This window comes from Ahaetulla prasina, chromosome 15, assembly GCF_028640845.1.
Source record: "Ahaetulla prasina isolate Xishuangbanna chromosome 15, ASM2864084v1, whole genome shotgun sequence".
NCBI lineage: Eukaryota > Metazoa > Chordata > Lepidosauria > Squamata > Colubridae > Ahaetulla > Ahaetulla prasina.
Window position 1 is genome coordinate 18,105,469 of NC_080553.1, and position 24,875 is coordinate 18,130,343.

At 53.7% G+C, this 24,875-nt stretch overlaps 2 protein-coding genes and 1 non-coding gene across 9 annotated transcripts in view; 2 read left to right on the top strand and 1 right to left on the bottom strand.

Annotated features, from left to right (window-relative positions):
* The first annotated feature begins 171 nt into the window (after positions 1-171).
* LOC131185920 (U1 spliceosomal RNA) lies at positions 172-335 on the top strand. The gene has a single exon (XR_009152260.1). It is a non-coding gene; the product is annotated as a U1 spliceosomal RNA (small nuclear RNA).
* Positions 336-2,207: 1,872 nt separating this feature from the next.
* Positions 2,208-8,962, top strand: TRAFD1 (TRAF-type zinc finger domain containing 1). 3 transcript variants are annotated; one of them, XM_058158343.1, is made up of 12 exons: positions 2,208-2,255; positions 3,192-3,261; positions 4,321-4,456; positions 4,572-4,625; positions 4,776-5,184; positions 5,408-5,662; positions 5,891-5,958; positions 6,159-6,380; positions 6,459-6,591; positions 6,850-7,159; positions 7,429-7,489; positions 8,307-8,962. In XM_058158343.1, the coding sequence occupies exons 2-12, from the start codon at positions 3,212-3,214 to the stop codon at positions 8,349-8,351; spliced, it is 1,743 nt and encodes a 580-aa protein (XP_058014326.1). In that variant the 5' UTR covers positions 2,208-2,255; positions 3,192-3,211; the 3' UTR covers positions 8,352-8,962. The 3 variants fall into 3 exon arrangements, with proteins under 3 accessions (XP_058014326.1, XP_058014327.1, XP_058014328.1); XM_058158344.1 differs by lacking the exon at positions 2,208-2,255 and adding an exon at positions 2,262-2,272; XM_058158345.1 differs by lacking the exon at positions 2,208-2,255 and adding an exon at positions 2,657-2,691.
* A 231-nt stretch (positions 8,963-9,193) lies between these two features.
* Positions 9,194-24,875, bottom strand: part of HECTD4 (HECT domain E3 ubiquitin protein ligase 4) — a 58,733-nt gene continuing 43,051 nt past the window's right edge. For 4 of the 5 annotated variants that reach the window (XM_058158342.1, XM_058158340.1, XM_058158341.1 and 1 more), the window contains exons 56-76: positions 24,127-24,299; positions 23,145-23,350; positions 22,825-22,955; positions 22,469-22,674; positions 21,940-22,119; positions 20,097-21,400; positions 19,092-19,299; positions 18,536-18,759; positions 18,201-18,352; positions 17,515-17,621; positions 17,052-17,175; positions 16,761-16,951; positions 16,501-16,647; positions 15,635-15,754; positions 15,352-15,507; positions 14,764-14,867; positions 14,339-14,560; positions 13,837-14,003; positions 12,911-13,106; positions 12,269-12,491; positions 9,194-11,888 (exon numbers count right to left, since the gene is read on the bottom strand). In XM_058158342.1, the coding sequence (XP_058014325.1) occupies positions 11,752-11,888; positions 12,269-12,491; positions 12,911-13,106; positions 13,837-14,003; positions 14,339-14,560; positions 14,764-14,867; positions 15,352-15,507; positions 15,635-15,754; positions 16,501-16,647; positions 16,761-16,951; positions 17,052-17,175; positions 17,515-17,621; positions 18,201-18,352; positions 18,536-18,759; positions 19,092-19,299; positions 20,097-21,400; positions 21,940-22,119; positions 22,469-22,674; positions 22,825-22,955; positions 23,145-23,350; positions 24,127-24,299 (4,678 nt within the window). In that variant the 3' untranslated portion in view covers positions 9,194-11,751. The remainder of the gene's footprint in view (positions 11,889-12,268; positions 12,492-12,910; positions 13,107-13,836; positions 14,004-14,338; positions 14,561-14,763; positions 14,868-15,351; positions 15,508-15,634; positions 15,755-16,500; positions 16,648-16,760; positions 16,952-17,051; positions 17,176-17,514; positions 17,622-18,200; positions 18,353-18,535; positions 18,760-19,091; positions 19,300-20,096; positions 21,401-21,939; positions 22,120-22,468; positions 22,675-22,824; positions 22,956-23,144; positions 23,351-24,126; positions 24,300-24,875) is intronic. The other variant, XM_058158339.1, reaches the window with a different exon arrangement.

The window sequence follows — 24,875 nt, forward strand, 5'->3', positions numbered from 1 at the left end:
GGTGCAAATTTGAGCTCGCAAAATATCACAACACACTGTGTAAGCAAACTGGAGAGAGGCAGGATCTCAGCAGAGCCTTCCTGAGCTTGCTGAGGATTTTCTGGGGGAGTCACCATGGTCTTGGGGGCAGAGGCGAGGAGGGGCAGGGAGGCAGCCGTGCAACCCCAACTCATACTTACCTGGCAGGGGAGACACCATGATCATGAAGGTGGTTTTCCCAGGGTGAGGCTCATCCATTGCACTCCGGGTGTGCTGACCCCTGCGATTTCCCCAAATGCGGGAAACTCGACTGCATAATTTGTGGTAGTGGGGGACTGCGTTCGCGCTTTCCCCTGATCTTGCTGGTTCAAAAGACAGAAAAAGTTATTTACTTATTTTCATCAATCCTTTGTTAGTAACATTGATCTTTTTTTTGAATATTTGCCTCTGCTTTGGGTTGTTTGTTCAGTCTTCATCACCCTCCTGAAAATGTAGTTTCATTCCTTTCTGGGTCCACATTGATGTCAGAACAATGTTTATATATAGCCTTACAGATGTTTATTTTGGGCACCTTCTGAGAACCTCTGTGATTCAAAGCAGGAATGAGGCTTATTTTCTGCACATGAGCTGTGGGGGCATTTTGTTTGCTTTGCCGTCCTGAAATGGCAGGATTGAGCGTTACGCGAGAGGCTCTTTTCGTAAGGTGACGAGAGAATGGAAGAGAAGAGTAGCCTTAGTCATGCCCGTGCCAGGTGCAACGGCCCTCGGTTGCCCACTGGGCCAGAATGGCAGCCATAGCCCGAGTCCCAGCTCTTCTCTGCCAGTGATGAAGTCTAACCTGGAGGCTATTTTAACAGCCTGTTGCTGCCCACAGAAGCCCCATCTCGGAAGGAAAGGGCTGGTAGCGACTCCAATGTTCTCTGCTTACACATTCTTACCCTTTGCATCCCGTCGCTTGCCCCAAAAGGGAATTGTGCAATGGATGCGTATCTGTCTCCCCACGTCACTGATTTATGAATGGACGGTCTTGACCGTCAGTTGCTACGTATATTTTTCCCTTCGGGAGGATCTGCTTGAATGGCTGCCTTCCCCGGGCGTGTCATTCGGGGCTTCCTGGAAGCTTTGCAGCCTGTCGGTGGGGCCTGCACACCTGGTGTGCGTTGGGAGAGAAGAGGGTCCATGGGCCAAAGGAGGAAAAGCAGGGGATGATGGGAGGCTGCGTCTGACTAGGGCAGGGCTTGGCCGACTGGGAATTCTGGGAGTTGGAATCCAGCCTTCTTAAAATTGCCAGGGTGGACAGATACAGGCAGTCCTCAACTTATGACCGCTATGGAGCCCAACTTTTCTGTCCCTTTCTTGCCACGGTTGTTCCGCGCATCCCTGCAGCCGATGAGTGAGTTAGTAGTACTTACGGGACCGCCTACCCCATGCCTCCCACCGTCCTGTACGCTCACACAGAGAGGGACTTCTCAGGGTGCCGTCCGCCAAACAATGTCAGCTGGCGGCCCCCAGGGGAAGATCCTTCTCTGTAGGAGCTCCTACTCTTTGGAACGAACTTCCCCCTGGTTTGCGCCAAATATCAGATCTTCGGACCTTTCGCCACGAGTTGAAAACGTATTTATTTACTCGCGCGGGGCTGGCCTAAGTTTTTTGTTAAATTTTTTAAATTTCTAAATTTTAGATGAATTTTAATGGTTTTAGTTTTTAAATGTTGTATAATAAGTTTTTTAATTTGTTCTTAATTGTATATTGTTACTGTTTTATTTTTGGCTGTAAACCGCCCTGAGTCCTTCGGGAGAAGGGCGGTATAGAAATCTAATAAATAATAATAATAATAATAATAATAATAATAATAATAATAATAATAATAATAATAATAATAATAATAATAATAATAATAATAATAATAGTAAGCGGGTGGCTGGGCTGGGCGGGTCAGCGCGGGGGTCCCTGGCTGCCCCTCGGCCTGGCTGGCTGCCTTGGAGGAGGGGAGGGGAGGGGAGGGGAGGGGAAGGGGAAGGGGAGGGGAGGGGCCTGGAGAACTGCAGGCGCCGCTAGGGGCCCCTGGGGCGGTGGGCGTGGCCTGCCGCGTGACGTCTGGCGCGGCGGGCCGGTGACCCGGGAGAAGGAGGCGGGGCAGGAGGCGGGCGGGCAGCCAATCCGGCCAGTCGGAGCGAGGCGGCCTCAACGGCGGCCAATCGCGAGGCGGAGGGCGGGGCTCGGCGGGGCCGAGGCGGGGCCGGGTCGGGTCGCGGCTGGCAGAGGAGAAGCGAGAGGTGAGGCCGGCGGGCGGGTGAGCGAGCGAGCGGCGCTCGGGGTGGGGGCCTCGGGGGTGGGTGGGAGGCGGCCTTTTCTTCCCCCCCCCGCCGCCTTCGGGAGCGATGTTGGGGTGGGGGAAGAAATCGAGGCCCTTCGCGGGTTGGGGGCGGCCAAGTCCTCCCCTCTTCACAACAGCCCTGCGGGGTAGGCCAGATGCGGCCGCGCTGCCTTGGCTCCCCGCGAGGAAACTGGGCCCGGCGGTTTTTCCCGGAGGGAGGGAGGGAGGGGGAGAAGGGAGGGGGTCCAAGCCCTGGACTCCCTAATGGACAGGAGGGCGGCTGAGTCTCCTCTTCCTCCTCCTCCTCCTCCTCCTCGGCCTCCAGCGGCCTTTGGGAAGAGACCTCCAGGGAGGGAGGGAGGGCAGGCTCTCGTTTCCCCTTCGAGGCATCTCAGGTAAGTAGCTTCAGGTTCCCCCAGGCAGAGAAACCTTTTCCATCTCATCTGCGCCACCCCCGAGGACCTCAGGGGCAGAATGGTGGCGGTGGGCGACGGGGTGCAGTCCCCCAGGACAAGCCTGGCCCGGGGCCCAGAAGGCCTGGCTGGGTTCTAGAACCGGCGAGACAATGGGCAGCAACAGCCGCCGAGGTGGCAGAGAAGAGCCTCCCCGTTGAAGCCTCCTTTCCTTCTGGGCCCCGTGTGGGAGGACAGATTGGCAGGCAGCGGCCGAGGCCTGGCACTGGGTAAACCGGCCGGCCGCCTTGGCGCCAAGCCTCCGCACACCACTTCGGTAGCTTTGCCATCACTCGCACGAGGGCCCCGAAGGAAATGCCAGGAAGTTGCTGGTGAAGGAGAGAATCCCTGAGTAGGAGCAGAATGAGTAACCCTGCGAGTGAAACATCAAGACAAGGGGAGAGAGAGAGAGAGAGAAAAGTCAAATTTTTTTTTTGTACTAGGTTCCGGGAACAGCAGGGAGATGGCCACAGTGGCAGAACACGAAAGTGAAACTCAACTGTGCAACAATTGGTAAGGGCTTGGAATTGAATGTTTTTGCTTTCTGCTGGCTTCTGTCAGTGTGTGTGTGTGGGCGTGGGCGCTGAGCCACTCAAGCCTGTGCTTTTATGGATAGCAGAGGGGTTTTAAAAAAAGGGTGACTAGATTTTGCAAGAGTTTCTGTTTGTCCCAGTACATACATATGTATGTATGTATGTATGTTGACAGACTTGAACATTGGGCGCTATCTAACAAAATGAAATTCAACAGTGAAAAAAGTAAGGTTCTACATTTAGGCAAAAAAACCCGAAATGCATCGGTACCGTATATGTGGCACCTTGCTGAATAGTAGTACCTGTGAGAGGGATCTTGGAGTCCTATTGGATAACTATTTAGATATGAGCCAGCAGTGTGCAGCAGCTGCTAAAAAAGCCAACACAGTTCTGGGCTGCATAAACAGAGGGATAAAATCAAGATCACGTGAAGTGTTAGTGCCACTTTATAAGGCCTTGGTAAGGCCACACTTGGAATACTGCATCCAGTTTTGGTCGCCACGATGTAAAAAAGATGTGGAGACTCTAGAAAGAGTGCAGAGAAGAGCAACAAAGATGATTAGGGGACTGGGGGATAAAACATATGAAGAACGGTTGCAGGAACTGGGTATGTCTAGTTTAATGAAAAGAAGGACTAGGGGAGACATGATAGCTGTGTTCCAATATCTCAGGGGTTGCCACAAAGAAGAGGGAGTCAAGCTAGTCTCCAAAGCACCTGAGGGTAGAACAAGAAGCAATGGGTGGAAACTGATCAAGAAAAGAAGCAACTTAGAACTAAGGAGAAATTTCCTGACAGTTAGAACAATAAGTGGAACGACTTGCCTGCAGAAGTTGTGAAAGCTCCAACACTGGAAATTTTTAAGAAAATGTTGGATAACCATCTGACTGAGATGGTGTAGGGTTTCCTGCCTGGGCAGGGGGTTGGCCTAGAAGGCCTCCAAGGTCTCTTCCAACTCTGTTGTTATATTATATTATATATATTATGTATGTATAAAACAGTTTGGCATTGCAACGTGCCCTGTCCATCTGCCTCTTACAGTCAAAAAGAGATCCCTCTGGCAAACTTCACCATCCATGAGATTCACTGCAGTCGGAACATCGGGGTCTGCCCCCTCTGCAAGGAGTCCTTCCCCAAAGCAGAAATGAGGACTCACCAGGAACAGGAGCACGCACAGGTGATCAGGCCAGGTTGCCTCCCCCACTACGCCCCTCCCCCTCCGTGTCTCTTCTAGATGAGACAGGCGCAATTCTGCAACCTTGACCCCGATCTGCATCTCTTTCGAACCCTAGATTGTCTGCAAATGCAGCATGAGAATGGACAGAGGACTCTTACAGGATCATGTAGTGAGTAAGCTAATAGTTACCTGATTTTGTCCACCGAAACGCTGTGGGGTGGGGGACAGAAGATTCGCTATCAGACGGTGGGATGGATTCCTGAAACGGGTGCAACCTCCTTTCGGGAGGTGACGAGCCATTTCTGCCTTCCCCTCACAGGCTTTCGAGTGCCCCCTGAGGCCCGTTGTGTGTCAGCATTGTGACATTGAGCTGGCTTCCTGCAAGCTCCAGGACCACGAAGATTACTGCGGGGCCCGGACCGAGCGATGCGGCCGATGCAACCGCAACGTCCTGCTGCGCGAACTGAAAACGCATCCCGTCGACTGTGGGAAAAAGGCCGGGGCGGGAGAGCCGGGCGGCCAGGCGAAGCCGCCTTTCCACCCCGAGGCCCCTTGGCAAAACGTCCAGACCATCAGGAACATCCTGCGGCCGGATTCCGCTGGAGAGTCACCACTGAGGGGCAACAGGTTCCTGGAGAGCCAGCTGCACAGTTGGGTCTCGGGTGACCAGTTGCCCAGGGAATCCAGCTGGAAGAACCGAGGCCCGTCCCAGCCGGATCGCAATCGAGGTAAAAGCCTTGAGAGGAAACTGCAGCCCCATCCCCACCCCCCAGGGCAAAACAATCCCTTTTGCTCCGGGATGCCACCCGCATAAATGGGCTCTTTTCTAAATGCGCCTCGCGAATTCAGAGGCTTTGAAAGCCACTCTCTGCCTCTTTGCGTTTGTGTTGCTGCTGGGACGAAGGGTGACCGGTTGGCTTCTCATGCTGTTTGGTGTTTTGTTCCCTGAAGCCTCTCTGGGAAAGACGACCCCCCCACTGCCTGCGGACGGAGAGTCGGACTACAACTTGGATTACCTGCTGGCGCTCAGTTTGCAGCATGAAAATAACTTCGGCCAGCCCAGTGTGACAGAGCTCCACCGAGAACTCTGGAAAAACATCTGTCCCCCCCAGACCGGAGCAGCTGACCACTGTGGCAAAGCAAAGAACTCCAGGGACCCCTCTCAAGATTTGCTGGTAGCAGCCAAGAATCTCAACAGGCCCAAAAGTACGTCGGTATTCGGGGTTGCTTAATCCGGGGGTTGGAGGGGCAGGAATGGACATACTATAGGAAGGAACCCTGTGACCCCGCCCTACTCCTAAGCCGCCCTTGGGTGGCTCACTGTCCTTGGCGGAGGAGTTGCCTGTGTGAGCAGGTGGGCAAAGGGATTGAGAAGGTGGAGGCGGCAGCTGGGTGGTTGTGACCCCGTTTTGAGTGGTTTCTCTTCTCTTTCAGCGGAGACCCTGTTGCCTTGCGAATTCTGTGAGGAGCTGTACCCCGAGGGAGACCTAATCCTTCACCAGGTGGGCTGTCCCATCTTCTGGGGCTGGGGGGGGGGAGAGGGAGGGGGGGGAAGGAAAGCCTGACCAAGGCAGAGGACAGGAAGAGGGACTGTGAAGAGATCACAACTCTGCCCTTTGCTCGTGGCCTCCTTCCATTTGCCCGCTGCCGTCTGGGGCCGTGTGGAAACGAACGCTTTGTTTCTTTTTGCTGCTCCTGGCAGACGGGCTGCAACCCCTCAAGTGCCTTGGCCTCCTTCAGCAAGAGGAGCAACCTGGTGCCCCCGACGGAATGTCTGAGCAGCCTGTGGGGAGAGCTGCCCGGCAGCCGTTCTGTGGGCCGCGGAGGGACGTCCCCCCCCCAGCATGGCATGCAGGACAGCCTCCTGCTCCCTTGCGAGTTCTGTGGGGTCCAGCTGGAGGAAGAGATCCTGTTCCACCACCAGGTACGGAGGGCTGCGAAGCCCCTGGCTCAGTGATGGACGGGTGGGGGCAGTGACCAGCAGCCCTTTCTCTCCAATCAGGACCAGTGTGATTTGCGCCCAGCAACCGCCCCCTCGAGCGGAAGGACGCCTGTGCCATCGGGGTCTCCCATCATGGAAAGCTCTCTGGGAACCGAGTCTCCAGATCTCCCCAGAAGACACATCCGGCACCAAGGTAACGCCGGCCAATTCTTGGTGGCGCACAAAACTGTAGGCCCTGCAGAGCAGCCGTGCCTCTTCTGGGCATCCACCAAGGAGGATAGTCCCGAGCAAAGGGCTGTGGAGAAGTGGACGGGGAGGGGTGATCATTGGTGTCTTTCGGCCCTCCTGGTGGGAGTTTAGACCCTGGTTTCATATCCTGAGTTCAGGCCCCGCGTGTCCTCTGCGTCTCTCTGGTCCCCAAGATGCCTTCCCTCTCTCCTTTCTGCGCCAGGTGAGCTCTCCCCTCAGTACCTGGAGCAGCTTCAGCTTCAGCAGCCTTTCCAGCCTGCTCCGAGGAGCTACTCCCAGGTGGCTGCCAGGCGCGTTCAGCTGAGCGCTCCCAACAACCGGAGGGAGGATCCGGTTGCTCTTTCCAAGGCAAGGAAGCCGAAGAAACCGGGAGACGGGAGTGAAGGACGGACTCCAGGCCGGAGCCCGAGTGACCCTGTGGCCACCCCTCTCCCTGCCAGATACCCCCCCTCGGACTTCGCTCCCAGCACCTATATTCCGAGCTTCCCTCTTGCACTCCCAACTCGCCCAAGGTAGGGCTTCCCGAGTCACAAAACCAGCTTTCAAAGTTTCGATTTATGCTCGAATTAGAATCTTCTTGATGGGGTGATGGCTGCACATCTGGGCCGCTCCTTGTTAAGGTGGGTGGGAGGCAATCTATAATCTTTTTGCCTTCTGGTGTAACTTGGAAGAGGCGGCTGTTTCGGGGTTGAGGGTGGAGGGAATTTTAAAATAACCTTGAAGAAAAGATTTATTTCTAAAACTATCCCTGTTTTTCCCCCCTCCCTCCCTTCCCCTTCAGCCTAAGACAGGAAGGAGGAGGACAAAGTCCTGCAACTCCACCCCACTTCAATAATGCCAAGGTAAGGGTTGCATTTTGGCCGATGGCCTCTTGGGCAAGGGAGGTTTTTTTTAAAAAAAAAAAAACCAATTCTGCAACAGGAGCTGAATGAACCCTTTGCAACGTCTGAATCAACCTTCAACCGTTGATCAGAGACCTTAATGAAACTTCACGCATTTCAGATGCCTGGAACCGCGTTGTTTAGGAAAATCTGCGTTTAGATGATAGTGTACATGTAGGTTAGAGCAGTGTCGGTGAACCTATGGTTCCGGCACGCGAAACCATCCCACGAAGAATGTGCGGCTTCGCTGGCTCTTCTTCTGTGTTCCTCTATGCTCACATGTGCGCCAGTCAGCTGGCTGTTGCTCACGCGGGAGCGGCAGAACCTGGAAGCTGGCACACACGCGCAGGCCAGCACCCGACCTTCCAGGTTGATGTTGCGCGCACGCACGATGGCCAGCTGTTCATCGGGCGCACTTCCATGCCGGTATCCGGGTGTTTGGGTGCTGGCTTGTGTATGCGCAATGGAGAACCACTCTTCCGGGTATCACTGCTCCCGCGCGCGTGAAGGCCAGCAGGGCCACGCGTGCTCGCAGGATTGTTTCACCTGCAACTTTACGGGGTTAAGGTCTCAGTTGGCCGCCTTGAGCTCTTCCTTCCTCTCTGAATCACGAGGAGGCGAAGAAACCCAGCATCTTCTCTCTGAAAATTCAGGGTCTGGAAGCGCTCCTGTCCGGCTTCCGAATACCGCAGTGGCAGGAGATAGAACTACTAAGCATCCCATTTGCCCCTCCTTCCTCCTTCCCAAGCAGAGCCTCTGGCGTTTCTCTCCCCTCCAGGCAAAACCCTGGCAAGTGAAATCGGCCGATCCCGACAGAGAATGAGGAGTTTGCGGCCTCCCTCCCTCCCTCCCTTCCGGCACAGACTCGTGACGTGATTTCTGCGGGAATTGCGGGGGGACCGGCACTTTGCAGGTCGCAGACCGCGGTGGCAGCAGGATTCCATGATTGCTCTGTCAGTTGTGCCATGTTTTGTTGCTGTTTGAGTGGGAGTACAGGGGTTGGGGGGGGGGGGAGTCTCGGCCCCATTGCTTTCCGCTTGAGGGCCGAGTCGTTCCGGAGCTCAAAACTTTTTGCTTGAGCAGATGTTTCCTCTTTGCAAGTGTAGAGAAACAAACACCCCCCCCCCTTTTCCAAAGGCCTAAAGAATAGAAAGGCTAGTTAGTAGTTGCTGAGTTTGAACTCGGTGCCTTTGCTGCTAGGAGTGTCCCTGCCAGCCCTCGGCCGCCTCTTTTCTTCTCCTTCCCAGCCCAGGTTTTCAGTCGATGTGAAAAAGAGGGAAATCTCCCCCATCACCCACCACCATCACTACCCTGGGGGCTCCTCATTCAGTTGCACAGCCTGAGAAGCTGAAACTGGTGTTCCGAGTGCGAAAGAGGACTGTGCGTGTTTGAGACTTTTAAATTTCTTACAATAAAAGTTTGTATCTATTAGTCCATCTTGTCTTGATCTCTGGGCCATTCATTAAGACGAGGCTCATGCCACAGGCTACTCACATGGTGGCCTTGGGTGCAAATCCAGCCCATAAGCAGAAACAGAAGCTGACTGCTGCAATTTGTGGCTCTGCCCCCCCCCTTCCTGTTAGCTCCCTTGCCTGGTTTCCTTCCCCCTCCCCTCCCCTCCGTGGCCCAGCCCTGACTCCCCAAAAACAGCTGCTTCACGGAGACTTCCACCAAATGTAAGCATTTATTAAATACAAGAAAAGCCAAAGAATTCTTAAAAACAAGTGGAACCCACCTTGCGGTGTTCTTTCCAAGGGCGAGAGGGCTGTTGTGTGTTTTTACAGTGGAGACAAGCTGCAGTGGTTGTCGGGGTTTTTTTTTTTCTTCTTTTTTAAACATTCTTGAGAAGAGTTCTAGGGAGGGGAGTCCGTTGTGGTAGAATCGAGAGGGTGGGTGGTGATAAGTAGAGAATAAATTAACGAAAGAATGGCAAACAGGCCTTGTTTAGACGGGCAGCCGATCTTCCCTGGGCAGAAGGAAACGCCGAGTCCTCCTTGCCCCGAGAAAGGGGCAGCCCTTGGCTCACTTTTCTCTTTTATACAAAATATTTACACCTTTGCTTAAGTAAATATAAATAAATTAAAAAAAAAAAAAGACAGTGCAGTAAACCCATCCCAAAGTGAGCTGGGGCAGGAAGCGCCTGCAGAATTCCCCCTCCGGCCCAGAACCCGCCTGCCCCCAAAGCACTTCCAGGGGTCACCCTGTGGATAATAAATAGGAAAAACGGATACCTAACGTAAAGCTTCAACTGAAATGCCTCCAGGCTCTCGGCTGCCTTCGGGAGCAGCTTTCTACATTCAGAACAACTATTCAAGTTAGAAAGGAAAGAAACTCACACAGGGCCAGATTCTTACTTTGGACCGTTTGAGCAGCAGCCACTGGCAGAGCCAGCTGAAAAGAGCCTGGCGGACTCTGGAGCCCCCACCCCCACGACCCATTTCCTTCATTCACAGTTTGCTCCCTCTGACGGAGCAGTTTCCTTCCGCTTGCCCCCCACCCCATCTGCTCTTCCCAAGGAATCCACCGTGGAGAGAAGTCGTTCTCCCCCCCCCCCCAGAAGCTCCATTTACAGTAAGTGGGGGTGTAAACACCATAGAAGACCATTTCTCTCCCCCCCCCATTAAATGCAACCATAAATAATTGGAATAAATATACATCAAGTCACTTGTACAGCACACACACACGTTGGGGCCCGAATGAGGGTCACTCTGGACCCCCTGCGGGTCTCTGGGAGGGGGAGGGAGCATCCGCCGATGTGGCCACTGAAAGGTATCTGTGAGGTATTTGAACAAGAAGCCCCCTGAGGAGAAAGGGGGTGTTTCGGATCCATATGCACCACCCACCCACCCACCCCAAATCTGGAAAATGGCTGCCCATCTTTTGTGGATGGAGCAAAGTGTTCTAACGGGGTTTCTCCCAAGTGCAATAGGTGCACCATCCCGCCTTGCCTTAGCCCGAATATGGGGTGGGGGGCGGGGGGGTGTCAAGGCTCAAAGGGGGGTGACTACGCAAGGGTGGCGGCCTTCGCCCCCTCGACTGAAACAGCCACCCAATCGTCTTCCCAGTCGTCGTTGCCGACCTCCATCCGCACGTCACTCAGGCCAAAGAATTAACAGTATTCACAGAAATATACAATACATACAGCTCCTCCAGGCCGACGGATGAGCAAAATGAGGGAGGGGCTTCCTTTAAAGAGGACAGCTTGCAATAACCTGGCTTCTGCGGAGGGGAGGTTGTGGGGGGGGGGGAGAGAGAGAAGGAAGCCAGCTGTGAGTGCTGCATCTTCCAAGTAGCACCGGGGCCTTTGGAGTCTTTGAGTTCGAAAGCGACCCCAAAACGGCTCGGTCCGACTCTCTTTTCGGCTAGAGGTTTGACGGTGGTGCTTGGCGCGTCCTTTGAAACGAAGGCGCATCTGGCGAGGGCAGCGGGGCTACCATGGCGCCCGTCTGGCCAGTTCCCTTGGTTAAACTAAGAACCAGAAAGCCAGTCGGAGCCTTTCCGTCTTTTGCCAAGGAAGAACACAGGATCCTCCTCTCTTAAAAGGCAACGTGCGAACGAGAATCTCGGAAGGACCATTTCTGAGCGTGAGGCGGGACCTTGGGGGGGGGGCACTGGATCTGAGCCAATGAAGCAGCGATCACTCCAGCGGTGCGACGGGCACCCCTCCCCCACCCCTTCCTTCCGACCGTCACAATTTAGGCTTTAGGCAAACGGGAAGCGATTGTTCTTTTATCACCCTACAGTGTGGAATGTGTGAAGTTGCCACCTCCAGTTCCAACCAACCCTGGCAAAAAAGTGGGGGAAAAAACACGGAACTTCTTGTCTAGCTGAGTTACGTTAAGCCCCGATCCCCACCCCCCAAAAAACGAAGTGTGGTTGCTTCACCGATGCATTCAGAAATGGTGGCAGAAGATCTTCCCCTTGCACGGCCCGAGTCTCCCTTCGGCCACGAGCTCCATTCCGATGAGGACGAAATGGGGGCGGGGGGAATCCCCCAGGATTGCAAACCTCGGTCCCCGGACTAAGTTTTCTATAAGGCAGCAGCAGCAACAGCAGCATTTGGTTCCATCCACCCCAGAAATCTACGAAGAGGAAGTCTTCCACGAAGGCCGTTGCAAGAACGAAGGCGAGGAGCAAATTCACCTTCCGCTCTTGCTTGGCCGTGGCTTGGCTTGGCTTCTCCGGTGCGTCCTCTGAAGGGCCTCCCCTCGGAGGGAAGCAGGTCAGCCGCTGAGAGGGTCCTCGCGATAGTGGATGGCGTACCGGAGTTTTTCCAGCATGATCTCCAACGAGGAATACTGAGGGAGTTTGATCATGAACATGCAGGTCTCCACGCGGATGTACCGTGAATCCGGGGAGCCTGTAGGGATCACAGGAAGGAGGAAGAGAGTCAGCGCCTGCTAGAAGGGGGCTTTCTTCTCCTGATGGATCTCTCTCTCTCCCCTCTTCTCCCCCAGCTCTCTGATTTCAGGTTAAGTGTGCTACTCATAGAGGAAACAGCTGGCCAGGGGTTGTGTTTCAAATGACAATGCCAAGGAAGGACAAAAGTCACACTGCCGTTCTACACCAAGCAGGCGTTAACCCCCACTTAACTGTGGCGAGGGCCAAACCAACATTGGGCCCCTCAAATCCCTTGAGACAAAACCCCGTGGTTTGGCTCAGCCCCCCCCCCCACTCCCAATTTTCTTCCTGCTGAAAGACCTCCTCCTGTTCATTTCTGCGCAAGGAAACAACGGTTACCTGAAGTGCCATCCGGGGGCGCAATTTTCATGGGGTAGGGCGGCACGTGGGCGGTGTCTGGACCCCCATCCTTGCAGGGACATGTGAAGGGGATGCGCTCCTGGTTGCAGGCAAACTTGATGAATTTGCAGAGCTCCTCCTGGGTGAACATCTCCAAGGCCCCCCAGAAAAATTCAATATGCTGGTCGGTCTCCATCAGCCCAACTTGGTACATCGTGTGTGCCTGTGGGTGGCCAAGGGGAAAAAGACGGAAGGAAGGAAGGAAGGGAAGCTAGTTAATAGATCGCAAAACACTCTACACCAGGCGTCTCCAACCTCGGCAACTCCCAGAGTTGAAGTCCACAAAGTTGCCGAGGTTGGAGACTCTGCTCTAAACCACCTTGAGCTCCCAAACCTCACTTTTCTGTCTCTATTCAACTTCAGTTTGGAGTTTTCTCCGCTGTGGTCTACATCTAAGCCAGTTCTTGTTTCGGTCTCAACTCGCCTACGAATAATTTTTGCCGTGGTGAAAGACGAACGGGAGGAAAGGAGGATGAGCAGCTGCTGTCTTCTTGATGGCCTAAAATGTCTCCTTGAACCCTCCCCGGTTCCTGCAGGCCGCCTCCTGCTTCCCTGCCTCAGGCTGGAGGCCCCTCAAATTACCTTGAGGAATTCCAGGTTGATGTAGGGGAGCCCACAAGTCCTCAGTTCCAACTCCAGGGGGGTCAGCAAGGTCAAAATCTGCAGCGGGATGATGGAGGCCAAACCGGCTCTCACGGCCATCACGCACTCTGCCGTCTGCAGCTCGTGTAGCCTCAGGTTGCGAATGGCCGCGGCGTAGACGTCCTTGTTCTCCCACCTGGAGAGAGAGAGGGAGAGAGAGAGAGAGAGAGAGAGAGAGAGAGAGAGAGATGGGTTCCGAGCCTTTTCTCAGGGTTAGGAAGCCCCGCGTGGCTTGTCTACCACCTAACGCTTGTGCTTCCTCCTTCCCTCCAGGTTCCTTCAAAGCGAGGACGCTCTTTCCTGAGCCTTGCAAGCCCCAGCCATAAAGGAGGCACGAAGGGAGCTGAGACCCACGTCGAGGCTGAGCCATGTCAGCCCTCAGCTGCCTTCAGAGGTGCTTCGAGGGCCCCCAGCTCATGGACCGAGAACCTTTCGAGTCGGTTTAATGTCAGGGTTCCAAGTAATACACCCGCAGCAAGTAATACACCCACCCCGAGGCCGGTAGATTCCTCAAAGAATAGTTTTATTGGGTATATCATATTGGCACGGTTCTGGTGAAAACCGACTCTAAAGGTTCACCTAATTAAAAGTAAACGTTTCCCCTCCCCTTCCCCAGTCAGTCAGTCAGTCACATGGTCCAATCACGGTGCCATCCGGTTGCTTGGTAACATTACTCCTCCTCTCCCAGAACAGGCGTGAGAATGTCCTTGGTTCCCAGGAGAAAGTATTTCGTTTTGGCTACAAACCCCCGGCTATCTCTATTCCTCCCCACTCCCTATCCGTCAGCTCCAGCGTGGCAACACTGAAGCCTCAAAATGGCTTCGGTCAGGTCAGCTTCAGGGTTGACCCTGCCTCCTGCTACTCACACCACAGGGATGTGTCTGCCTCGGGCGCACAGCTCCACCTCTTCCCCGGTCATGGTCACGTAGGTGAACTTGCAGCTGGGCTTGTTGGGGCTGTCCGGGCTCTCCATGGCCAGGTGCTGGGAGGCGATCTCCGCACACAGGGCCTCCAGCTCGGTTTCATCGTTCAGCTAAGACAGCACAGACAAGAGATTTCCTCACTAGGACCAGGACGTTATGCACGGGTGTTAATTCAGCACATCTGAAACTATGTTCACAAACTGAACCAAACGCACTAGGACGAAGCCAAACCAAAACCAAACAGGCTTTTGAATTTATTTCTCTGCTTTGCTCCTGAAGACGGAGAGGCCTTGCAATTTATGACTAAGCTTGTGAGTTGGCTAAATGGGTCATTAACGCAAGAAGAATTACACATAGATTTAAATGTTATTTTGAAGATCTTACAACCCCCCATCCCCCCCCCCTCAAGGCTGGGAAAGTGGATACAGCACCAGAGAAGACTTACGTTTTCAAATTTTTTGACGTAATTGTAGGTTAGCACGTCAGCCTCCTGGAGGTCCACATCTGGCTCCAGCGGTTCCCCTACCAAGATCTTCCAGAAGGAGGGCAGGAGATCCAAAGGCAGAGGGACATCAGCCCGAATGGCGATGCCTAGCAGTTGCCCAAAGAAGTGCAGCAGCTGTTCCTCCCCGTAGCTGATGGGACTGGGGGTCAAGATGTATTTGCCCTGGGGATGAAAAATCGGCATGGGTTTGGAAGTCCAGTGCTTCTGAGGAATTATCGTTTGCTCGGTTAGTTGGCTGTGGAAAACCTCTCAAAGCACCTCTCCTACGAGGAGGCTAGGGGTGAAGAGTCCCCACTGATGCCAATTGGCTGCAGCTTCACAATCAAGCACGGGGCTCTGTAGGCCCTGGGTACCCGCAGGCCTACCTTGTTCTTGTTGACCGATGAGCTTGGACACAGCAAAAGGAGGGACAGCAACGTACTCTGGAGCTCCTTACAGACCTGCCAAAGAAAGTGACGGAAAGATCCACCTGGAAGACACATGGATGACACTGGTCATAAAATGTTTCTTTTAACCACGTTTTTTTAATCCAGTGGTCAAGAAGATGAACCTAGAAGCAAGATGTGAGTACAATAATAACTTCCTTGTCAGATTCACCAATCATCAATGACCAACCAACCATCCCACCGACTGACCAACCAACCGACCATCCATCCATCCATCCTTCCATCATCCATCCATCCATCCATCCATCCATCCATCCATCCATCCATCCATCCATCCAAACAACTCACTCAACTTATCCACCAGCCATTTTTTACATTTGGGCCCCTCCATGTTTTACAGGGATGTTGAGATTAACTGGGGAATATAGTGGGACACTTTATACATTAAGGAGAAAGAAACAAGCACTTATTTTGAGAGACCAAGTGGGACCTGCATCCCGGCTGAAACGTTCAGGCAGTTCTTCTCAACGTTTTGAGCAGGAAGCCCCCTCCCAGCCAGCGGCTTACTTGTGCCGTGAACCTCCTCGCCAGTGAAGCGAATGTTGAAGGCATAAGTGGGGTCTCCTCCACTGGCCAACTTCACGCAGAGCTGCGACGACGGGACGCAAGCCAGTTGCCGGGCAGCCTGGCAGAAGTAGGAATTTTCCGAAGAACGAATCTCTCCTGTGGGAGACGAGCAGAAAGAGAAGGTGGGCTGAAAAATGGCAAAAAACAAACTGCGAAGTTCTGATGATCCCACCCGGCTCAGGAGGGACAGAGAAGAAGAGGGGGCTTCCCCTGAAATTCCTACCTCCCACTATTTCAAGGGGGTCCAAGGTGATCTCTGGGGCTGCGTGATCAGCTGTTCTCTGCACGGTGGCATTGAGCAGGCGGTTCAAGACCGTCACTTTTGTGTCGTAAAAGATCAGTCCTGAAGGAACAGAACAAACATGGCAGTCCTTCCATGAGGGACAACCTCACAACCCGGAATACAAGAGCCGTTTCCCGCCAGTCCCTTTGCACAATTGACATTATTTCTACTCCTCTCTCCGTGGATTCTGCACTGGTGACCTGTAGATGGGATTAACCAACCCGGAGAAAATGGGAACCAAAAGAAGTTGCTTATTTTTCATTTGCTTTCCTTGACCCATCCGTACAATTATTCTGCCTTTTTCCAATACAAATTCCTTCATAAAATAGAATATTGGCATCCTCTGCCTCAGGTGGTTTTTCCAGAATCCACAATCCAAATGTAGCAGGTGGGTAAAAACTAAAACCCACTTCCATTTCATCTCTGCCTAAAGAAGGACTCTCCAACCTTGGCAACTTTAAGACCTGTGGACTTCAACTCCCAGGGTTCCTCAGCCAGCAAAGCTAAGTTTTAAAGGTGCTAAGGTTAGAGACCCCTGATTTAGATGACCCTTCTGGTCTCTTCTAACTCTATCATTCATGGCTGGCTGAGGAATTCTGGGAATTGAAGTCCACAAGCCTTAAAGTTGCTAAGGTTGGAGACCCGTGGTCTAAAGTGAACTAAACCAAAATTAAACTAATCCAATCATTCTCCCGTCCAGTGTTATAAATTTGGCCTTGGGACACGGTCTGGTAAGAAGGCCATCAAGTATGCTCGCGAGGTCTCCACCGGCTTTAGCCTCCCCCCTCATCCGCCCGAGCCCTGACCTTTGGCCTCTTGCAGAAGGGCAGCGATGCTGTTGGGGTACACCTTGGTCTGCCGGAGCTCCACCAGTGGAAGGAAGAAGGTCTCCAGGGTGGTGTTGAGGGACTGCAGCAAGGCGAAACGCAGGCGGAGGCTTTCGATGGGGATGTCTGCGACAGAGCACAGAGGTCAGGAGTTGGTGAAAAACGGCGGTGGGGGGAGGGAAACGGGACTGATCCCCCCATGGAGGAGGAGGAGAAAGAAGGGAGAGTTCTGCACGTACTCAAGAGGCAGGAGACCTGGGGGTCTGCTGCATCGGCGGAGTCCAGGTATACTTCGTGGGGGTGCAGCCGTGCAGGGGTTATGGCCAGATGGCGGCAGAGCCGGTTGATGTACCGGACCAGGGCCACGTCCATCTCCAAGGACCACTTGCGGCAGGCTTTCTGGGCGTGCCTGGCATCAAGGCAAGCGCACCTGGGGGAAAGAGGAGGAGGAGGAGGAGGAGGGGGCTCAGAGGAAGAAGACCACCTCCTACGCGGCTGCAAGGGTTTCCAACAGCTGCGCGTTCCCCTACCTTTCAAAATGGAGGTCATAACCGCAGGACAGAATGGCCCGCCAGACGCTACGAATGTCCTGCTTTGCTCGGTCAATGACAAATCTGTGAAACCCCTCCAGGGTCAAATACTTCTCTTCGGGAGCTGAAATGGTTTGCCGAATAAAATAAAACAAAAATGTCAGCACTGATATATCCAGGGAACGGTATAAACCCCAGCCCAAGTTTGCTTGATCCATTACAGCCGCTTCCTCCGATACGGAAAACGTGCAATCCCAAGGTGGACTTCTGTCGATTTTGAACTGAAGGCCCTCTGGGGCTCTGAGGCAGCTGACGCGAGAGCCCCAAAGCAGCTTCAGAAGAAGTCCTCAAAGCCACCAAGTGGCCAGACGGACTGCCGGTTTTGGAAGAAAGCTCCCCCCCCTCCCTGGCCCTGTATAGCTCGGAGCGTTCTCCCCAGCCTCAAGAGAGCGGGTTGAGCTACCCTCCTGCTTCTTGGTGGGGGACTTGTCGGGGTCCTTCTCCTCAGGCTTGCCCTTCTCTGGAGACCTGGCCTTCACCGTTGGCTTCTTCTCGCTCAGTGCTGTCCTGCTAAAGGAAGAAGCAACAGCGTCTTGGTCAACGGTCCTTCTGTGAGAAACTCAACTCACACCACAATGTTTTGTACTCTGGGTCACAAGCAGGTCCCGTCTCCCCCAAAGTAGAGCCACTGGGTGAAAAGAAAGAGGACCAGTCTGGGCCTCCTCTATCCTGACCGACATCATAGCAATAGCACTTAGTCTTATATCCTGCTTTACAGTGCTTTTCCAGCCCTCTCGAAGCGGTTTTTACAGTCAGCCTCTTGCCCCCAACAATCTCAGTCCTCCTTTTACCCACCTCGGGTGGATGGGGAGGCTGAGTCAACCTGAGCCTGGTGTGATTCAAACTGCCAAATTACAGGCAGCCGGCAGGCAGCAGAAGGAGCCTGCAGTCCTGCACTCTAACCACTGCGCCACCGTGGCTCCAGCCATGGCAACCCGAAGCAACGTTAGGGAAAAGGAAGGGATGTGACCCAGTCGTTCAGAGGAACTTCCAGAAATTCCCGAAGGAGGACAGGAAGTTCCTGGGATCACCACGTTCCATCTGGGGGTGGGGAAGGGGGGGGGGAAGGCACGAAGCCAAAGCTCTCACCTGACGCTGTTCAGCACGGCCTTCTCCTTGGCCGGAGGTTTGGTGACCGGCCGCTTGGTGCTCACGACCTTCACGGGGTGCTGCTCTTTTCCCCCCTTGTTGTATTTGCTCTTGTCAAACTTCGGCTTGGGGACTCCGTATTTTCGGAGAATCTTTGAGGGAGAAAAGGAGCAGGGGGCCATTTTAGGCGGGGAAGTCTCGCTTGGAAAAGTCTGGGAGGGGAAGCTCTTCCAGGTGGACCAAGGTCAGACTCAAGTCTGACTCTGCCCTTCCACCGAGCAAGGCTGCCTCCCCAGGGCAGGGCAGGGCAGGGCAGGGTAGGGCAGAGCGCCCACCTGGGTCAGCTGATCCTCCAGGGCCTTCTTTGGGGGACGGACGTGGGTGAAGAAGGTGTGCAAGAGGTTCCCGGGCGCCTGGGCGTTGATCTGCTCTTTGCTCAGGTAAATCTCCATCACTTTGGTGGGCTTAGCCGGCAGCAGGCTCAGCATTTGCTCGGAATGAAGGCAGCTTTTAAATATGTCGGTCAGGACTTCGCGAGCCCCTGGCACCAGCTTGTCTCCTGTGGCAAGGAACACCGAAATCGTCGCAAGAAGCATCTTATGTGGGTAACCACTTTGTTTTAAACTCTGGTGAAAAGTTGCGCCTTGAATCAAACGGACTGAGGGTTTGCTTGCATCAAAGCGCTTCTTTGTGGAACCGTCTGGCACAGCTCCGATTCCAGGCCAGAGCAGATCCAGCTTTTGGGACCGGAGAACTCCAGGACCGCCGATTCTAAGAAACCCACCAGATCTTCGACTTGCTCTGTACTCCTCCCTTCTACATGGCACGGTGCGCATCAGGCATCTATAAAGGTGGAATTAAGCGCACAGACACAGACAGGTACACACCCACCTTTGAGGGTTTTGTCGCTGAAGTAGTCTTCCAGCGCAGGGCTCCCTTGGGTATCAAACAAACTCTGATTCACGGTCGAGACAGTCAAGATCTCCTCAGAAGACATTTCCATCAGCTCATCTTCTCCGTCCAGAGTTGACAAGCCAATCAGATCGCTGCTGTTAAACAGACTGGCCCGGATCTTCTCGATCTTGGCCCGGGATCTGATCTGCGTTAAAGAAAACCAAGGCGGTTTATTATCGTATGTGGTGGACATGCTCAGAAGCTAAAAATTATTGGAACAAAATTGGTTTCTTCTAACCAACCCAACAACACACTGGTTTAAAACCGGAGCTGCTCTTATTGGGGATCCTCCCAGAGAAAACCAGTAAAGAAAGTGTTTATTTGATTATACATTTAATAACAGCAACAAGAATTGTTTTTGCACAAAACTGGAAAATGCAGAAAATACCCCTGGAAGGAGAAGTTATTAAAAAAATTTTTAGATTGTGCAGAAATGAATAGAGTAACTTTGATGATTAAAGAAAGAGGGGATTCATTATATTTTAAGATATGGGATCAATTTTACCATTGGTTAGAAAAAAGATTTAGATAGGCAATTGATAGTTATGTAAGAAAATGGTATAATTAGAATATTGTACTGTGAAAAAATTATAATAGATCAAATTGAAAGAAAGAAAGAAGAAACAACAAAAAGATGGAGCCAGGAAGAAAACACCAAGATGTCACATGGAAGGAATGACTGATGTATTAAAACGTTTGTTTGTTTATAAAATAAAAAAAAATATATAAAAAGAAAACCAAGGCAGGAGTTCTTTGGAAGCAAAGGCTTGGCAAGTCAAGCAGGGAATTTTGACTCTTCTGTCTGAAATAGCTGCCAAGTAATCGGCAACAGACCAGAATTTTGTTTGATTTGGACCCCCATCCCAGGTCATTAGATGTTCTCTTCCTTCCTTGCTCCCCTTGCAATGCACAGACAGGAAAGTGGGGCTGGGGTGCCCTTACCTCCACCACAGCGAAGCCCTTGATGGGCCTGGATGGGACGGCCTGACTGTCGAGCGACGTGACGGTGTACAGAGAGCCCACGTCAGAGGCCGAAGCCGTCTCCCCGTTATCCAGCTGCTCCCCGAGGCTGCCCAGGCTGCCCAGGCTCCCGGTGCTGCAGAGCGACAAGTCTAAGCTCTCCTGGCTGGAGACCCCGTGCGGCTCCAGCAAGCCGGGCGGGATGGCCGCCTCCAGGCCAGCTTGGAACTGGTCCACGGAGATGTCGCTGACCGTCCGGGAGATGCCCTGCGAGCTGCAGAGCGAGGCCTGGCTGGTTGAGGCAGAAGCGCTGACACTCATGGCCGGCGTGACGCTGCTGGAACTGCTGATGTCCAAGCTGTCCACGCTGCTGGACCCCGCCGGCTTCTCCAGCTCGGTCCGATGCTCCCCGCCTTCCGCTTTGTCCTTGGCTTTCTTGGGCTCCTCCTCCTGCACCGGGATGTAGATCTCATCTCTGAAGACGCCACCGTGAGCATTGCAGGCCTTGCGGATGGCGGTCCTCACCACCCTTTCCTCCAGGTGGGTGGGGATCCCCGAAATCACCAGCAGGCGGCTGTGAGCCGTCGCCCCGACCAGGGCCTGGCAGGCGTCTGCCACCGCATCGTTGGTCACTCCCAGCCCCTGGGGGTCCTTCCTGGTGAGGTGCCGAAGGATGATGAGCAAGGTGAGGGCCCGATGGAACCACAGCATGTCCTCCGGCTTGCTCCCGCCCATGCCGAGCAGGGCTGGGTCCGTGTCAGCCGCGCGGGAGGAAGACCGCTTCCCCGAAGGCGTCGTCTTCTCCCGTTTCATTTTCACCTTTTTCCTTTTCGAGAGGAGACTGGGGCTCTGAGGGGTCTGCCCGGGGGAGGAGGAAGAGGAGGAGGAGGAATCGCTCAGATTCGGGCCGCTGGTTGAAGACATGACGTTGGCCGTGATGCCCATGTTGACCGGCAGGGTCACTTCGGCCACCGCCAGGCAGACCTCCATCAGTGCGTGGAAATAAGTAGAGAACCTGCCTTGGTCGGCGCCTCCCACCCCAGCCCCGCCACAGGCATTCCCGGACACCCAGCTCTGGGTTTCTTCATCGTAGAGCTTGTGCAGCTCCGACTGCAGAGCCATCAGCATGGCCAAGCAAGGGTTGAGCTGCAGGGCGATGGAGGAGGACAGCCCCGCCGGGCTCTTGCGCTGCTCCAGGCTGTGGATTTTGCGCAGCAGTTCAGCCAGGAGGTGGAAGAGCAGCTCCTTCACACAGGGGGCCATGCTGGTGGTCCACAGGAAGTTACCTGCAAGTGTTGAAAGAGGAGGGGGGAGGGGTTGGTTTAAGTTCAGCTGGAGGGAGACGTCCTTCAGCAGCTTTTTGAGCCATCAATTTATACATCAAGATAAGCCTGATCTCTGAAATGGGCCTTATGCTAGACTCCAGGCTGGGCAGCTTCCATTCTGCTCTTAACTGGAACCCAACAATGTTTAACTCCAGCAACTGAGAGGTGTGGTGGCCGAGCCCTTGAACTTCACAGGGAGCCCAAAGGGGGTTGTGGAAGAGGCCACGGCCACACCTGGGCCTTCTGCGGCTCTTTTATCCTGCAGATTCCTTGGACAGCAGCGGGGGGGGGGGGGGATCCCTCCGCCAACACTGACCAGGTGGTCAGTCCCTTTTCATCCAGCCTTCACCTTCCATGCTGCAAATGTCTCCTTTTTGTTTCAGCTTAAGAGCAATGGAATCGTTCGATGGCTGCCATTTTTCAAGGGACATAATATTCCCCAAACCACATTTTCCCACTCTCCTGGCTATCAGATGTGCTGAAAGCCGCTTCACTCTCACCTAGAATTTCCACCACTTGCAGGAAAACCGAGGCGGGGATGGCATCCGGCTCTTCGTCGGATCGTCCCTCGCCGTCCTCCTGCTTCCAGGTAAGCAGCTGCTCTGCAAACGCCACGGCCAGAGGGAACTCGAGTGGAAGGGAGTGCAGGACCAGCACAGCACCAGGAGGCGGGGACACGCCTGGAATGGAGGCCCACAAAAGCAGAAGAGCTTATTGGTAGAATTTAGACTTGGAACGGTATTTCTGTGTCTGTTATTTCCATAGGAGGCGGCTAATCAAAAGCCACAATATCTGACACACGCAGCAAAAGTAAAACATCAGCTCCCAGCATCTTTGCTCCTGCCCAAGAACAGGGCATCTCCCCATTCACACGACCCATGAAACTCGCTGGTATGGGAGCTCCGGCTGCCAGAGTCACAGCTACATTCAGACCTCCCTGCACACACCAGGCTCAACTCTAATGGATTAGAGCCAGAATTCCTGGCCAGCCTGTAACTGTCATTCTAAACATCTGGTTGTCAATCATACCCAGTTTGATGTGGACTTTGTCGGTGGAGATGATGACCGAAGGATACTGGTTAGTGGTGGGCGGTGGGGTCAGGCCAGTGTTGGTAGGAGAAGCGTCCCGAGGGTAGCACACGGCCTCGATGAGGTTCAGCTGGCCGTTCTTCTTGACCTTGTGGCCCAAGCCGTAGAGCAAGATCCGGGCCCAGGGGGCCTTGTAAAGGGACGAGCTGGAAAAGAGAAGGACAAGTGAGCCAGCAAGCACCAAGTTCTCTTTTTTCCCTTTCTGGTATCCCGACACAGTTGAAGGGGATTCAGCTGAGGAAGAGGAGAAGTCATACTATTTCGGAAGGCCGCGCTCTCCGCTAGGGTCACTTAACTCTTTACGGAATCCGGACTGGCTTTCCTTGCAGGACACAATGACAAAGGCAGCGCCGGGAAAATGGACGTCCATGTTTACTTTGGATTCAGAAATGGGGAACTCTTCGGAGGGGAACTGCTCAGGAGCATTCTGAAACCCAAAAGCAAAGCAGCCTGCTGGAGCATTTCGGGGTGTTCTCAGATCGAGTGCAAACTACCAAAACGATGAGACACCCCAAAAGGCCCACAGATGAGTGCGGGGGGGGGGGAGGGGAGAGAGAGAAAGGAAGCGAGCAAGCAGACAGGCTGCGCTGGCTCTGCAGTTTCCCTTCCGACTTGCCTGCAGGAAGAAGCAGATCTGTTTGGTCAGGTCGAGCAAGCTCTCCTCTCCCTGGTGCAGGGTGCGAGCGATGGCGATGGTGAGCCACTCCTGCACCGTCTGGGCATTGCCCTGGTAGAAGAGCTCGGTGGCCGAGCAGTTCTGGGAATGGATGGAGTGCTGGAGGGACTGGGCCAGAAGGATGGAAGTGGAGCTGATGGTGCCATCTGGACAGGAAGAAGACAAAAACACTCCGTTCAACTCTCTTTATCTCTCCGTCACCAACGTCCCCTTAGGAAAACAAACTTTTGTGGTCCGCCAGCAGCCTGCGGAGCTGGCAACCGAGTTGGACAGCAAGGAGGCTGGAGAAGGCCCAGATGAGGGCTCTGCGTTGGAGGCAGAGGTGGGGCCAGGGCCATCGGGGAGTGAGGTGCGGACTCCAGAGGCTGACAGTAGTGAGGCAGAGGAACAGGAGGAGCCTGTTCCTAATGCACACATGAGAAGAACTGCCAGAAGGCAAGAGCAGCTCAAGCAAAGAGGACGACTTGGGAGGAGGGCCAAGAGATGATTGGCCCCTCCTATAAGGCTTAAAAGACCAGCAACGGCGTTTGGGCTCTTTGCCGGAAAACAATGTTAATAACTTTGTCTTGCTGCATTTGTATCGGCGTCTTCTGAATTTTTGCCAAGAAAGGCCTTTGGCAGTTTGCCTAATTAGACCAGGGTTGGTGATAAGGCTGAGGAATTGTGTTGGGAGGAATTTGCTTTAATTTAGTTGAACTACGCTGGGAATGAAGTAATTCTCAGCTGTTCGCATAAAGTTTGTTTGTTTTTACACTGACCGAGTTTCCTGCTACCTACTTGGGCCTGGGTCACAACACAAACTGGGTTCGCGGCCACAGCCCAGCCGTGATAGAGGCTGGTCTCTTTTCACAAGCAGACACATATATGGGCAAAGCCGCAGAGCCCCATTCACCGACTCGGCTGGAAGGGGGTGGGGCTGTACCTGGAAGGGGAGGTGCCAAAAGCTGGTTGGAGAGCAGCTGCAGGTGCTCCAGGGTGATATCCCGCACGCTGAAGAGCTGAGTGAACATGTGGGGAGTTTTGGGGGCGAAGATGTTGAGCAGGGCCATCCGGCAGTACAGGCAGGCCAGCACAGCTTCGCAACGGAGGAGTTCCCTGAAACAAGACCAAGGACGTTTTTCAAGGGGTTCAGGGGTTCAACGTCTTTATCAGCTGCAATGCTTGGAAGAGGAAGGTGGCCGACATGCACCCAGAATTGCACATTCTAAGGCAGCGGTTCTCAACCTGTGGGTCGCGACTCCGTTGGGGGTCGAATGACGATTTGCCAGGGGTCGCCTAAGACCATTGGAAATATGGGAAGTCCAATGGTTGACTCCACAAGCCAGCTGCAGGCTCCTCAAATCACTAGCCGAATTCAGCTTCAGGTGCGATGAATTAAAAAAGAGAAATCTTTGCTCTGAAGTCTCCCTCTCAAGCCAGCTGCAATCACTCCTAATCTGGCTTCAGGCGCGATAAACTTAATAGGGGAGGAGTCTCCACTTTAATGCCTCCGTCCTCAAGGCAATTGCAAGCAGTTCAGATCGTTAGCCAATACGGCTTCAGACGCGATAAATTCAAAAAAACAGTTTGCCGCTTTTTCCCCCCTTCTGCGGCTGCTGAGGCACATTTTACGGTTGGGGTCGCCACATCGTGAGGAATTGTATTAAAGGGGTCGCAGCACTATAAAGGTTC

Excerpts from the sequence above, each read along its gene's own strand:
- TRAFD1 (XM_058158343.1), top strand. The coding sequence starts at position 3,212 with ATGGCCACAGTGGCAGAACACGAAAGTGAAACTCAACTGTGCAACAAT. Across the intron at positions 3,262-4,320 it reads ACTCAACTGTGCAACAATTG|TCAAAAAGAGATCCCTCTGG; the intron begins GTAAGGGCTTGG and ends TGCCTCTTACAG. Across the intron at positions 7,490-8,306 it reads CCCACTTCAATAATGCCAAG|GCAAAACCCTGGCAAGTGAA; the intron begins GTAAGGGTTGCA and ends TCTCCCCTCCAG.